Source organism: Oncorhynchus mykiss, chromosome 20, assembly GCF_013265735.2.
Source record: "Oncorhynchus mykiss isolate Arlee chromosome 20, USDA_OmykA_1.1, whole genome shotgun sequence".
Taxonomy (NCBI): domain Eukaryota; kingdom Metazoa; phylum Chordata; class Actinopteri; order Salmoniformes; family Salmonidae; genus Oncorhynchus; species Oncorhynchus mykiss.
This window is the reverse complement of record NC_048584.1, coordinates 4,761,286-4,776,768: the sequence shown is the minus strand read 5'-3', so window position 1 is coordinate 4,776,768 and position 15,483 is coordinate 4,761,286. Positions and strand designations below refer to the sequence as shown.

Below are 15,483 nucleotides of genomic sequence, written 5' to 3'. Positions count from 1 at the left end.
CCTATCACAGCCATTAAACTCTGTTACCATTGGTAAAATCCCTGAGTGGTTTCCTTCCTCACAGGTAACTGAGTTAGGAAGGAAGTATCTTTGTTGTGACTGGGTGTATTGATATACCATCTAAAGTGTAATTAATAACTTCACCATGCTCAAAGGGATATTCAATGTCTGCTTTTTTTATTTATAGGTGCCCTTCTTTGTGGGGTATTGGAAAAAACCTCCCTGGTCTTTGTGAATCTGTGTTTGAAATGCAATGCTCGACTGAGGGACCTTACAAATTTATTGCACACAGAGTGAGTCTGCCACTTACTATGTGACTTAAACATATTTTTACTCTTGAACTTATTTAGGCTTGCTATAACAAATGGGTTGAATACTTATTGAGAAGACATTTCAGCTTTTCATGTTTTACTAATTTAAAAAAAATAAACTAAAAACATAATTCTAATTAGACATTATGGGTTATTGTGTATAGGAAAGTGACCAAAAAAATGTTAATATAATCCATTTTAAATTCAGGCTATAACACTACATTTTGGGAAAAGTCAAGGGGTGTGAATACTTTCTATATGTATTAGTGGGTCAGCTGTTCAACCGCCCATCTATATGTGATAAAGTGAAAAGCTCAGGCCCGCAGCACCTGACCCTAACCCACAAATATAATGTGCTATATAGTCAGAGATGCCAGAACAATTTATTGACAGGGGGTGCGGGATTATTATGATTATTAATTTGGATAGGCCTATGTTTCTGCTTATAATTTTCAACATTTTGGTAGGCTACTTGATAAACGTGTCTATAATTAGATACTTGCAGCGTCACTTGTCATTACTTGTTACCCTACATCAATAAAATGAATTATTAAATCTAGTTGACATCGGTAAAGTTCTCTTTTACGTCGGCTTCTCTCACACAGCAAAGAGATTTAGAGACCAGGGAGAGAATACAATATCCAAAAAAAGGGGGAAAGATCAACCGTGCAAAATGTTCAAATGACATCAGCAGACATGCCAACCTTGAATATTTTTGATGAGTACCACTTCAGTGTGGCGGCGGCACCACCGGACCCCACAACGGTGCACTTGCGACACCCCCACTGGTCAAATCATAGGCAATGCACCTTTTTTAGCCTAATAATGATGTTGGCAGAAGCCTTTTTGTCCTAGACTTGGCACTCCGGTACCGCTTGCCATGCGATAGAAGAGAGAACAGTCTATGACTGGGGTGGCTGGGGTCTTTGACAATTTTTAGGGCCTTCCTCTAACACCACCTGGTGTAGAGGTCCTGGATGGCAGGCATCTTTGCCCCAGTGATGTACTGGGCCGTACGCACTACCCTCTGAAGTGCCTTGCGGTCGGAGGCCGAGCAATTGCCGTACCATGCAGTGATGCAACCGGTCAGAATTTCAGGACCCATGCCAAATCTTTTTAGTTTCCTGAGGGGGAATAGGCTTTGTTGTGCCCTCTTCACGACTGTCTTGGTGTGTTTGGACCATTTTACTTTGTTGTTGATGTGGACACCAAGGAATTTGAAGCTCTCAACCTGCTCCACTACAGCCCCGTCGATGAGAATGGGGACGTGCTCGGTGCTCCTTTTCCTGTAGTCCACAATCATCTCCTTAGTCTTGGTTATGTTGAGGGATAGGTTGTTATTTTGGCACCACCCGGCCAGGTCTCTGACCTCCTCCCTATAGGCTGTCTCGTCGTTGTCGGTGATCAGGCCTACCACTGTTGTGTCGTCTGCAAACTTAATGAAGGTGTTGGAGTCGTGCCTGGCCTTGCAGTCGTGGGTGAACAGTGAGTACAGGAGGGGACTGAGCACACACCCCTGGGGAGCTCCAGTGTTAAGGATCAGCGTGGCAGATGTGCTGCTACATTCGGATTAATTCAATTACTGAATGCAATGTAGTAGTCTAGCTTACTCTAGGCTATTTGGAATATTATGAAACAACTGAACTAGCTTGTTCCAGATTTCCATTCCTGACCTAATCCATCAAGTTAGGTCTGACTACTAGGCTACCATTCATTCAACATGCCTTGTCATTGGTGAACTGGCTATTATCACATCATTGGCAATCTACTGTTGACCATACAGCTATATCAAGAGGACAGATCAAGAATTGGTTCATTAACATCCCCCTACTAATCTTTCACCGTCTAACATAACTTTCTGTGAAGGTCGTATTAGCTGAACAACTCTCTCGGCCTTTCCATCCAGGCAGAGGTGCACACTGAACTACCACAACACCGCACGTTTCCTTGCTTTTCAATGCGCTCGTGCCTACTATGGTGGCGGAGATCAAAGCATGTGCGGGCAAGAAAGTGCTTTCGCTTCGTTGACTAAACGCTGTAGCTAACTACCTTCTTCGTAATGACACCTTGGTTTAGGAGCTAACTCTGAAATAGTGGTTGTGCTTGACTAACACATTTTTTATTTATTTTAACCTTTAACTAGGCAAGTCAGTTAAGAATTAATTCTTATTTTACAACGACGGCCTACACCGGCCGAAGCCTCCCCTAACACGGAACGACGCTGGGCTAATTGTGCGCCAGGTTGTGATACAGCCCGGGATCGAACTAGGGTCTGTAGCCATTCGGGAGCTGCGCCACTCGGGAGCCTTACATTTTGGAAAATGGATTTCGCAAACAGTTCGTTCTCCATGTTCACTACCCCTTTTCCTCACACATCAGTGATATCAATGGTGGAGAGCTGCCATCTAGCTCGAGGGAGGAAAATAGTCAGAGGTGGCACCACATGTCCCAGAGTGATGTGGCGAAGAATAGTAGAATTTCCTGATCTGATAACCTACCCAGGTAAAACCCTGGAACTTAAACGGTATGATGTGATTAATCTGTCGTAAAAAGGTTGAAAATGGGCTATGATGGGACCAGAGTTTTTACTAATCAGGTCATATGGTTTTAAAAAAGCTCCTGGCCTTGTGGAGGATGGTGCCCAGACCCGATTTTGGGAAACCCTGGGGTAGACTATACAGCAGCTGTTGTTAGTAGCCTACAGTTGATCAGTCTGAAAAATAGTCTTTGTTTTCATGCAATACAGCATGTCAGATCGCTAATGTTTAGGTGTATAAACTGCTACATTTATGAAAGAGTTTTTGCTTGTGTCTGTCGGGAATGATGTGTTATCAAGCTTGCTAAATAAATATCGGAGGAAAGTGGAGAGCACGCTTTGTACACGATCCGCGCGACCTGCGATTTCTGTGAATCTGATTGGTCAAGACACGCAGAGTGCAGTTAGTTACATGCACACAATAATCTGATTATTGTGGATAGTCAGATTAATATAATAGTTTGATTAAAACACTTACATACCTTGCAAGAATGATTTTCCTAAAAATCCTGTTTACATGGCAACATCTGAAATAAGGCTACCTGATGGCACTCTGAAAATGCTGAAAATCGCCAATCAAAATAAACATTTTAACACAGAGTTTGGACATACCAACTTTATATGTGAAAATGACTTCTAAGACGCATTCATTCAGTTGTTCCAAATTTACTTTACTCGCACTAAAGAGGGAGGCTTGATCAGCTGGTGCTACTGTAGCACATGCACTGATCAAATACACCGCTGGACATCGGTTAAGGTGTTTACATGTCCTAATCATTCGAAAGACTGCTCAGAAAACCAGATGTTTTAATTGGCGTATGCTTACTTCGATTTTGACCTTATGCCGATTAAGATAAGCAGAGTATTTCATTATTAGTGTGCATTTAAACGTACTCAAAAAGCCTGCAGCAGGACTCTGATGTGAAGGACAGACATTGTGAGCAAGTTCACAAACCATGAGGCAAATTGGTAAAAAAAAAAAAAAAACACTTTGCCCCTATTTTTAACGCTTTCCATCAATATATTTTATTAAACTAGTGCTGCGGCAAATACTGCCTCGCCACATATATTCCATTGGCCCTGAAAATAGTACTACGAATACGGGGAGTGCCTGACTGAAGAGCTAGACATTTTTCTCCTTGCCCAAGTCCTCCGATTAGCTCAGCACCAACTTCAGACACAATGTTCCGACGAGAAGCATATTTTTGGTGTCCTTTTTTTGTACCAGCATACTTTGACGTCAAATTACGTGCATGGTATGCAAAATGCGTGCAGGTTAGCAGGTCTGCATTAGTTTGACCAGTTTAAAGGGAATTAAAAGCAGTGAAAACACTCCAACATATTTCCGATAAGATTTTAGTTCAGGTTGGATGTATAATTTATGTGGTTGAAATACTAGCAGCTTTTATGATGCTGATAAAGATAGAACCTTTAGATACATTCTCTAACAGCGCATTTATTCTCTCAAGATTCTGAAATAAATATATTATATTTCTCTACTCCTGTTCCCGAGTCAAAATGTACATTTGGTGTAACATTTTACTGCAAGAACGGCTTCATCTTGGATCGATGTTAACTTTTTCTGCCCAAAAGCATTTGGCAAATGGCGATTATTTGGCACGCATACAGTTAAGCCTAAACTTTAGGGCATATGGACCAACTCCAGATAAAAATTCAGAAAGAAAAAACTAAATGTAGCCTATAGATATGAATTGCACAAGAATTCTACATTTGGGTTTTTTAATGCGTTGTTCTCTCTTTATTTAACCTACCCACCCACCTTTAATACACACAATATTTCATGACCCTAAACCCGCCCGGCACACGGATATAACCGCGGAGACTGCGAGTTATGAATCAGCCCATGCATCACTAATGTGTACACAAAAAAAGCATTAACTGACATTCTGGGCAGAGGTGTACCGCAGCCGACAGTCTTGGTGATCTGTTCATGCCTTAAGGGTGTAGTTACACGTAGCAACTTGGACGCAGCTTTAGTTGCTTGCAACTATGTTGCATTAGGATTGATTCGTGCAACACCCCCTGCTACTGATAAGCAATTCATCTGCGACTTGGTTGATTCCAGTTGCAAACAATTCAACTTTGTGCAACTAGTTGCAAGAAACAGTCAATCAAAACAAATCATTTTGTCATATGATCCATTCCAAGGTTCGAACTATGTTGTCATGTCAACACAGCTGCCAGTGCTGCGGGAAGCAATACAGAAGAGACATTAAGCCCAACGGGAGCTGTATAAATAAATATTGTCATCATGGCTAATAAAGATTTATGTACATGGTTTGGCAGTCAATAAACATAATTTCTTATGTTAACCCAGACCTCTTTGACCAGATTCAACTGAAATTGTCCAACATGAACTGCATTAGTTGGCATAGCTCGTTCTAGCTTGGTTAGCTCGTAGCGGTGCTGAAACGGTGCTGGCAATTTTATTTTGGCTAGCTAGCTAAATTGTACAGCCAGCTTATCTAACTCGATCCATATACAAAAACCAAACGGTTGGATAAACAAATAATTTGTGAATTCACAATGTAACGCAACAGATGACATTGGGTAAGTTTAGAACTCCCAAACATATGACAAAAGCAGCTTAAATTTGATTGGCTGTTGCATGCTATTTCAATCGTATTTGAGTTGTTTTGTGCACCAGCAGGGCTTGAGAAGATGTCACTCGTAACCTGCAACTGCAACTAAAATTGTGTGAAAGTTGCTTTGTGTAACACAAGCCTAAGAGGTGATAAGCCTGGCTCTTCCTTGTCTTACCATGTGTCGTCTCAGAATGGTCTGGCTCTTCATGTACTTGAGGCAGAACTCGCAGATGTAGAGGCGTCCCAGGCGGGCGTACTCCTCGGGGTAGGGCGAGTGGTACCAGGTGTCCAGCTCGTAGCGGCCGAACAGGATGGTCTTGATCATGTTGCTGCCCTCTGTGATCTGGCCCTGGATCCGCAGCCTCTCCTGTGGCGTTTTCAATAAGTGCGAAACAAGAGAGGTGAAATATGAAATTCTTCTAAACAACCAAGATGACCTTATCTACAATACAATCTATATCACTATTTATTGGTTAATTATGAATGAAGGAGGTAGGTGCACCGAGGTTTTTCTCTTACCAGATCTTCAGATGCACGTGCCTGGGCTTTTCTGAAGAGCTCCAAGTCATATTCACTTGTGATGTTCTCCAGAAGAGGTTCTCTGGTGTTGCCGTGGCTCTGTCGATGCTCCTGTGGACGAGATGGAGAAATAAAACGGTTGGGTGATGAAGTGTTGATTGTGTCAATAAACCAAGTCTACATGACAACATCACAAAAAACGACTTTTGAAATACGTTTCAAATTCTAAGACACCGAAATGTAAGATCTCCATAGCAAACATAATTGTCCCTTTAGTCATTTGAATATGTCTCACCATGTATTTCTCCTTTTGCTCCTTAGTCAACCCAGAGTTTCTCCCTTTCCTCATCTCAGTCACCTGCTCTTTGTATCTCGTCTGTCTTGAAGTGGGCGCCTGGTGGACACAACAGAAATTCATTGCGATTTTTTTTCACTTCCAACATGATAAAATGTATCACCTTAAAAAGTATTCAATATTAATGTTACCTGGTGTCGTGTGGCGTGTCTGTTGCTTTCCTCCTGCACCTTTGCCTCTTCTTCGTGTTTCTCACGAGTGGTTGCTTTCACCTGTCAATAAAAAGGAGGAATACATTTATTGGGGATTTGATTCTCTCTGTGGCTCTCATCGTAAGAGACAATTAAGTTAATGTACCTCAAAAAACACATAACCAATGGAAAATATTGTTTTGACATATACCTTGCATTCATCAGCAGAGAGGTTGTGGTAAAGTGGGCATCCTGATACCGCAAAATGCCGTTCATGTTTCCCTGTTAGATGTCCTGCGAGAAACAAGAGAGGAAGAAAAGCAATGAGTTTACAGAGAATACATTTAATTGACTAGAATCATAACAAGTCTTGTTGAGCATCCAGTAAACTAGCAGTGGCGCCACTAACCAAATGGTGACTTATCTTACCCAATGAGTTGCATCCCGGCGTGGGACACTTCATGTTAAAATTGTAGGTCTCGTGGCAGCGACGGCGCTTGGGCCGGTGGGAGAGGTCCTTGTCAGAGTCTCTGAGGGCAGGGTCTTTGGCCAGGCTCTCATCGTGGGAGGCATTGGGGCTGGAGATGTCCAGCTCAGACTCAGACGACGGGGCGTTGCCTGTAGGCGTCAACGGTGGGGACTCGTCTTGCTTCACATCAAGTGTGTCTACATGGGTAGGTGGGAGAAACGGCACAACATTTAGCTACAAGGCAATGTATAGGGTGTCCAATAAAAACATAAAATGATGGGACCATGTTAAATGTGTAGATACTCCTCTAAGAAAACCAATGCTCCATGTCTATCATAATCTGTTCAAAAGTTAGTTTAGTTTTAACCCTTGTAGGATGGCCAAAATGTGGGTGAATAATAAAGGCTAGAGAAAAAAAGCAGTAAAAAATCTGGAAAATATCATTGCGCCAGTTAGACTGGATTCTTTGTGAGAATTGTCATGCTGAACAGACCGCTCACGTCACATGCGTTGCAAAATAAATGTACACATACATGTTATTCAATCATTGCAGCCACACTGCTCACGCGCACCAACGAGCGTCTGCGTTGCCAAGCGCTAAAATAGAAGTTGGTTCTATTTGTGGCTGCAGAACGCACTGCAACTCTCCCATCTCCTCATTGGCTTTTAGAAGCATATACCCACATGCCATCTCATTGGTTATACCCAGGTGGGTGATTGAAAGATGAACGGAGGTCGGTCGGTTGTGGTAATACACCTTATTATGAAAGTTAGATGCCAATTGCCATATACAGTCCAAAGAAGTAAAAGCCTGGAAGGAGGACTAGAATGTTTATTTATTTATTTATTTCACCTTTATTTAACCAGGTAGGCAAGTTGAGAGCAAGTTCTCATTTACAATTGCGACCTGGCCAAGATAAAGCAAAGCAGTTAGACACATACAACAACACAGAGTTACACATGGAGTAAAACAAACATACAGTCAATAATACAGTAGAAAATAAGTATATATACAATGTGAGCAAGTGAGGTGAGATAAGGGAGGTAAAGGCAAAAAAGGCCATGGTGGCGTAGTAAATACAATATAGCGAGTAAAACACTGGAATGGTAGATTTGCAGTGGAAGAATGTGCAAAGAAGAGATAGAAATAATGGGGCGCAAAGGAGCTAAATAAATAAATACAGTAGGGAAAGAGGTAGTTGTTTGGGCTAAATTACAGATGGGCTATGTACAGGTGCAGTAATATGTGAGCTGCTCTGACAGCTGGTGCTTAAAGCTAGTGAGGGAGATAAGTGTTTCCAGTTTCAGAGAGTTTTATAGTTCGTTCCAGTCATTGGCAGCAGAGAAGTGGAAGGAGGGGCAGTCAAAGGAATAATTGGTTTTGGGGGTGACTAGAGAGATATACCTGCTGGAGCGCATGCTACAGGTAGGTGCTGCTATGGTGACCAGCGAGCTGAGATAAGGGGGGACTTTACCTAGCAGGATCTTGTAGATGACCTGGAGCCAGTGGGTTTGGCGACGAGTATGAAGCGAGGGCCAGCCAACGAGAGCATACAGGTCGCAGTGGTGGGAAGTATATGGGGCTTTGGGTGACAAAACGGATGGCACTGTGATAGACTGCATCCAATGTATTGAGTAGGGTATTGGAGGCTATTTTGTAAATGACATCTCCGAAGTCGAGGATTGGTAGGATGGTCAGTTTTACACGGGTATGTTTGGCAGCATGAGTGAAGGATGCTTTGTTGCGAAAGAGGAAGCCAATTCTAGATTTAACTTTGGATTGGAGATGTTTTGATGTTTTGATGTAAGTCTGGAAGGAGAGTTTACAGTCTAACCAGACACCTAGGTATTTGTAGTTGTCCACATATTCTACGTCACAGCCGTCCAGAGTAGTGATGTTGGACAGGCGGGCAGGTGCAGGCAGCGATCGGTTGAAAAGCATGCATTTAGTTTTACTTCTATTTAAGAGCAATTGGAGGCCACAGAAAGAGTTGTAATGGCATTGAAGCGCGCCTAGAGGGTTGTTAACACAGTGTCCAATGAAGGGCCAGAAGTAAACAGAATGATGTCGACTTGGCCAGGTCAATGAATACGGCTGCACAGTATTGTTTCTTATCGATGGCAGTTAAGATATCGTTTAGGACCTTGGGCGTGGCTGAGGTGCACCCATGACCAGCTCGGAAACCAGATTGCATAGCGGAGAAGGTATGGTGGGATTTGAAATGGTCGGTAATCTTTGTTGACTTGGCTTTCGAAGACCTTAGAAAGGCAGGGTAGGATAGATATAGGTCTGTAGCAGCTTGGGTCAAGAGTGTCCCCCCCTTTGAAGAGGGGGATGACCGCAGCTGCTTTCCAATCTATGGGAATCTCAGACAACACGAAAGAGAGGTTGAACAGGCTAGTAATAGAGGTGGCAACAATTTCGGAAGATAATTTTAGAAAGAAAGTGTCCAGATTGTCTAGCCCGGCTGATTTGTAGGGGTCCAGATTTGACCGCTCTTTCAGAACATCAGCTGACTGTATTTGGGAGAAGGAGAAATGGGGAAGGCTTGGGCAAGTTTCTGTGGGGGGTGCAGTGCTGTTGACCGGGGTAGGGGTAGCCAGGTGGAAAGCATGGCCAGCCGTAGAAAAATGTTTCTTGAAATTCTCAATTATAGTGGATTTATCGGTGGTGACAGTGTTTCCTATCCTCAGTGCAGTGGGCAGCTGGGAGGAGGTGTTCTTATTCTCCATGGACTTTACAGTGTCCCAGAACTTTTTTGAGTTAGTGTTGCAGGAAGCAAATTTCTGCTTGAAAAAGCTAGCCTTGGCTTTTGTAACTGCCTGTGTATATTGGTTTCTAGCTTCCCTGAAAGGTTGCATATCACGGGGGCTGTTCGATGCTAATGCAGTACGCCATAGGATGTTTTTGTGTTGGTTAAGGGCAGTCAGGTCTGGAGAGAACCAAGGGCTATATCTGTTCCTGGTTCTACATTTCTTGAATGGGGCATTTTTATTTACGATGGTGAGGAAGGCATTTAAAAACAATAACCAGGCATCCTCTACTGACGGGATGAGATCAATGTCCTTCCAGGAAAACCCGGCCATGCCGATTAGAAAGGCCTGCTCGCTGAAGTGTTTCAGGGAGCGTTTGACAGTGATGAGTGGAGGTCGTTTGACTGCTGATCCATTACGGATGCAGGCAATGAGGCAGTGATCGCTGAGATCTTGGTTGAAAACAGCAGAGGTGTAATTTAGAGGGCAAGTTGGTTAGGATGATATCTATGAGGGTGCCCGTGTTTAAGGCTTTGGGGTGGTACCTGGTAGGTTCATTGATAATTTGTGTGAGATTGAGGGCATCAAGCTTAGATTGTAGGATGGCTGGGGTGTTAAGCATGTTCCAGTTTAGGTCGCCTAGCAGCACGAACTCTGAAGATAGATGGGGGGCAATCAGTTCACATATGGTGTCCAGAGCACAGCTGGGGGCAGAGGGTGGTCTATAGCAGGCAGCAACGTTGAGAGACTTGTTTTTCGAGAGGTGGATTTTTAAAAGTAGAAGTTCAAATTGTTTGGGTACAGAACTGGATAGTTGGACAGAACTCTGCAGGCTATCTTTGCAGTAGATTGCAACACCGCCCATTTTGGCCGTTCTATCTTGTCTGAAAATGTTGTAGTTAGGGATGAAAATGTCAGAATCTTTGGTGGTCTTCCTAAGCCAGGATTCAGACACGGCTAGAACATCCGGGTTGGCAGAGTGTGCTAAAGCAGTGAATAAAACAAACTTAGGGAGGAGGCTTCTAATGTTAACATGTATGAAACCAAGGCTTTTACGGTTACAGAAGTCATCAAAAGAGAGCGCCTGGGGAATAGGAGTGGAGCTAGGCACTGCAGGGCCTGGATTCACCTCTACATCACCAGGGGAACAGCTATGAGAAAAAAAGAAGCTAAAAGCTATGAGAATTGGTCGTCTAGAACGTCTGGAACAGAAAGTAAAAGGAGGTTTCTGGGGGCGATAAAATAGCTTCACGGAATAATGTACAGACAAAGGTATGGTAGGATGTGAATACAGTGGAGGTAAACCTAGGTATTGAGTGATGATGAGAGAGATTTTGTCTCTAGAAACATAATTGAAACCAGGTGATGTCATCGCATGTGTGGGTGGTGGAATTGAAAGGTTGGATAAGGTATAGTGAGCAGGGCTAGTGGCTCTACAGTGAAATGAGCCAATAAACACTAACCAGAACAGCAATGGACAAGGCATATTGACATTAAGGAGAGGCATGCTTAGTCGAGTGATCATAAGGGTCCAGTTATTAGTGAGGTCGGTTGGGGTCAAATGACTAGAAACGATTCAGATGACCGTTTTATGTGTGGACTAATTGTCGGAGTAGAGGACCTTGTGCATTTCAGGCAAAATAACAACTCAATGTTTATATCCCAGGACAAATTAGCTATCAACAACAAGCTAGCTAGCTAAATTGCCATAAATATTTAATGCTTTTCGACCTGTCCCCAAATTAATATAGTTGGTTCAGAGTTCATTTTGATATTTCAACCTGCGTGTCCTGATCGCGTCTGGTGTGGGTGGACAAAATCAACATGCGGTGAGCGGTCTGGATGTAACGCTAACTGACAGGCTCACTGTTGAACTCGTCTTTCTTCTCAAATCCGAAGAACATAAAACAATATAGAGGTAAGTTAGATATTGATTTTGAGACATGGCATGCAGTATGTTCATATTGTAGTATACGCTTTTAATATTAATGCGAAATTCCATTCACAAAAACAAGCGTATTTTTGTGAATTGTCAACGGAGCACTGAGCATACATTTAATCTAGCTCATATCATATTAATTTTGCGACCCGTGGATACAACTATGCAGACACCACCACAACATGTAAAATCCACAAAAGTCGATAGGAGAATGCGGTAGCACTCTGTCAACAGAGCTCAGTGCTTATTATCGGATGTGTCAGGTTACGAAATCTGTAGTTTTGTATATAATGTTAATGATGTGTTAGAGAAAGACCCCACTGAACAATTCAGAACATGAAGAATCATAATTCTCTTTCATCACCAAATCGCAATTTCTTCCATTCTGTGCGGAGTGGGTGTCAGAGTTTCTGTTAGCAGGTAATAACCAGGAGAAGAAGAAGAAAAAGTCCCATTGCGAAATAATACTTTTTAGCCTAGTCATTGATGGAAAGACCAGTCGATGTAATTTGACTGGTCATGCTTATCGGTCTAGGTGAATTTGCATAATTTTGTGGAATTAAATTGGCGAGTTTATACAGTATATTCAATATGTAGCCCATGTTATTTTTTAGACTCGTACAGCATACAGATACAGAGCCTTTGAGAGGAAAATCTGTCAGACAGTGCAAGAGCTGCTGCTGCAGCCATCTTCAGGTCGGAGTTCCCGAGTTGAATGACCGTTCAAAACTATTTTTCCCCCAGTCAGAGCTGTTTTTTTCCCCCAGTTGATGAACTACCATATTCTAAATATGATTTCTGTCATTCGGAGCACAGTGGTTGGACCCCCTAATCAGGTTACCCACCCAATGCATATGTGTCTGGTACATGTCTTCATTGTCCGGTAACTTTTTATTTTGCCGGTCACATGTCCGGACAGACTCTTTCCTAACAGAAATCCTGGTGGGTGGACACCCTACAATGTAGGATACAATAATGGAATCTTTTAGCAATTCTTAGCCCCCACAAGGTCTCCTCGACAGGTGACTGTCTCACTGTTAGCTAGCCTAACTATTTCAATTGCAATGTAGGTTTTGATTCACAGCTAAAGCATCCATCCCATGGCTTTACCTTGTGAGCTTTGGCTGAGGCGCAGAGATGCTCTTGTGAGGCGTGTTCTCTTGGGTATGTTTCCATCACTCTCCGAGCTGTTCGTCTGTTCCCGCTCAGCAGAAGAGTCTGAATCTTCAGTCCCATCAGAGCCGCTCCCCACATGCACTCTCTGTGAGAAAATGAAATAAAGCAGGATTAGTAAGGTTAATGCTAGAACAGAAGATAGCTAGCCATTTACTTTCCATGGTGGCTCTAACGTTAGCTATACGTTAGCTTGCTAGAAGATACTCACCCTACCGTTAAGCTTGTTTACACTGAGCTGCCCTGAGGTCGGAACGCAACCGTGGATACATTAAGACATGGAGCTGGAAAGCGTACCTCAATGCAGGGATGGGATATGCCACTGTACTCCAAAATGTACCTTTATCCACACTGACAAGATTGAAGTACTGCTAGTTTTCCTGGAAAACTACCCTTGCTGTCCTCATGCTAGCTAGCAGTAGCCACCACAGCCATTTTGGAATGGCAGTGTCAGCCAATCAGCTCCTTTGTTGTTAAACGCAACGTGCCATTCTGTAATGGATTCTGTGGCTACTGGTTGGGTGTTAGGGAACAAAATGAAACTGGGGTTCTGGTGTTATATTTTGTATTCCATGTTATATAGAAGCTTATTAGGAACACATAATACTTTATTTCATGAGGATAGGATTCTTAACTTCTACACATTTTGTTCAATATCTCAAGATAGGGTGGTCATATTATTAACAAATTATTCAATTAAAATGCTCTATTATGCAAATTAGGCAGTACGGAATACATAATTACAGTCATTTAAGACCAATCATTTAAGCTAGGCTTGTCATATTATTAACAAATCTTCATTATTTATGCAAAACTGAGTTTGTAACCATTTGAAACATTTTATGAAACTAGAATACTACTTTATGCAAATCAGACACACACACACCATCCCCACCCACTCACACACATCATCCCCCACCAACACAGCCTTACACAGACACACACTTCTCAGCAAGCCCACACACTCACACAGCAGCACCCCCACCAACAGACACTCACAGCCTAACACAGACGCCCACTTCTCACTAAGTCAGAACTGTAACACAGAAGGCTACCAGTCTATAAAATTGCTTACTTCTGGTAGGCCTAGACCTGAGTTGGGTTACATTGTAATGATATTTTCAGTCAAAAGATGTCCGGTGACCCTGAAACACCCTTAGGACTTTCCCATACTCCTTGGCAATACAATATGACATCAATTTTACTCTGATAGATTGAGGAATACCCATCGCAAAGAGCAAATATGAACACACCGATTTCGAGGGTTTCACAAAAAAGGCTGTCCACCAGATTTGAACGTTCTTAGCACGGCGCTTGCTTTAAATTTAGGCTCATATCATGTTAATATCATAACGTACAGTATTTGGATTTTAAGACATGGTTAACAACTGCCACGTTGTTTTCAAATGATTTATCATGTATTTTGACGACCACATTATTGACATTTAGTGAAAACAGATTTGTTTACTGCGTTTTTTTTGTATAATTATTGTATTACGTCCATTGTTTGTTGCTTCACCTTAGCCCAATATTGGACTAAAGGAGCCTAACATTACTCCTTAGTCCAAGGACCTTACATGTTCTGTTTAAAGGGTGAATTGGCTTTGGAAGTCAAAACAGGCAAATACTCCATCTAAACGGGAATCGATTCTCAATTGCAGTACGGTCCTAGAAACATAAATCCCAGCATTTAAAGTGATACGGCCTCTGCAGAAGTCAGGGCATTCATACTTCTTGTGTGGTGAAGGAAGTCAAGGAAGTGAGTTTGTGTTTATACAGGACCCACCTACTGTAAACCAATCACGTCAATGAGGAGCCCTCAACATTGTTACAACATTTGGGAGGCGCACAGCAATGCGGTATGGAGCTCAATTTGGCCTCTGCATGCCTACGGAGGCTGCGCAATTGAGTCACACCCTCCATACAGAACCTCCCCAACATTTTCGGATCAAGTACACATGGGCTTTTAATGTAAGCAAGATTGTGTTCCGACCTCAGTGCAGCTCAGTGTTAACAAGCGTAACGGTAGGGTCAGTATCTTCTGGCATTATCTAAATGAGCTAGAAGTAGAATTATTGCTACTTCATCAGTAGCTAATAAACAATTTGCCAACGTTAGATTATTTAACGTTAATGTATCAAATTCTAATAATTGAAATATACAGTTAAGTAGTTAGTAGCTACCCGCGCCACGATAAAATATGACCGTAAACACAGCCTAGCTAGCTGGTAACGTTAGTACAACACAATATTAGCATCAGTTATCTAGCTTATAAGCGTAAAAAGAGGCAATCTTGGCTAGCTAACTAATGGTTATGCATTTTGTTTATATACAAGATAACGTTAGCTAACAACGTAAAATACTTTCAAATCGACACAATAGAAACGCGCCTTTCAGCAACGTTATGCTAGCATAGCTAACTGTTCTAGCTAGCTAAGTTACCGGTATTTGCCTTGGTTAGCTTATCCAGCTAGTCATCTTCCGACATATATTTGCCTTACCTGTCTTCTACGGGGCATTTTTGCCTTGAGGAACTACGTATAATAGCTGCTGTGGTTGGACCTAGTTTAGATTCGATTTTTACTTTAAAAGTTTGTATGTACACACAATATTAGCTAGCTATGTCTCGCGCCACATCTTCTGGTTGGAACACCTCTTGTGTTTTTGTGTAATGTGGGACTGTCTCCACT

At 42.4% G+C, this 15,483-nt stretch overlaps 1 protein-coding gene across 2 annotated transcripts in view; it reads right to left on the bottom strand.

Annotated features, from left to right (window-relative positions):
* Nucleotides 1–15,483, bottom strand: part of LOC110498831 (histone acetyltransferase KAT7) — a 27,514-nt gene extending 12,031 nt beyond the window's left edge. The window contains exons 1-8 of one of the 2 annotated variants that reach the window (XM_021575476.2): nucleotides 15,295–15,483; nucleotides 12,731–12,881; nucleotides 6,888–7,124; nucleotides 6,670–6,752; nucleotides 6,459–6,539; nucleotides 6,268–6,366; nucleotides 5,973–6,083; nucleotides 5,629–5,832 (exon numbers count right to left, since the gene is read on the bottom strand). In XM_021575476.2, coding sequence (XP_021431151.2) covers nucleotides 5,629–5,832; nucleotides 5,973–6,083; nucleotides 6,268–6,366; nucleotides 6,459–6,539; nucleotides 6,670–6,752; nucleotides 6,888–7,124; nucleotides 12,731–12,881; nucleotides 15,295–15,312 — 984 coding nt within the window. In that variant the 5' untranslated portion in view covers nucleotides 15,313–15,483. The remainder of the gene's footprint in view (nucleotides 1–5,628; nucleotides 5,833–5,972; nucleotides 6,084–6,267; nucleotides 6,367–6,458; nucleotides 6,540–6,669; nucleotides 6,753–6,887; nucleotides 7,125–12,730; nucleotides 12,882–15,294) is intronic. The other variant, XM_021575477.2, reaches the window with a different exon arrangement.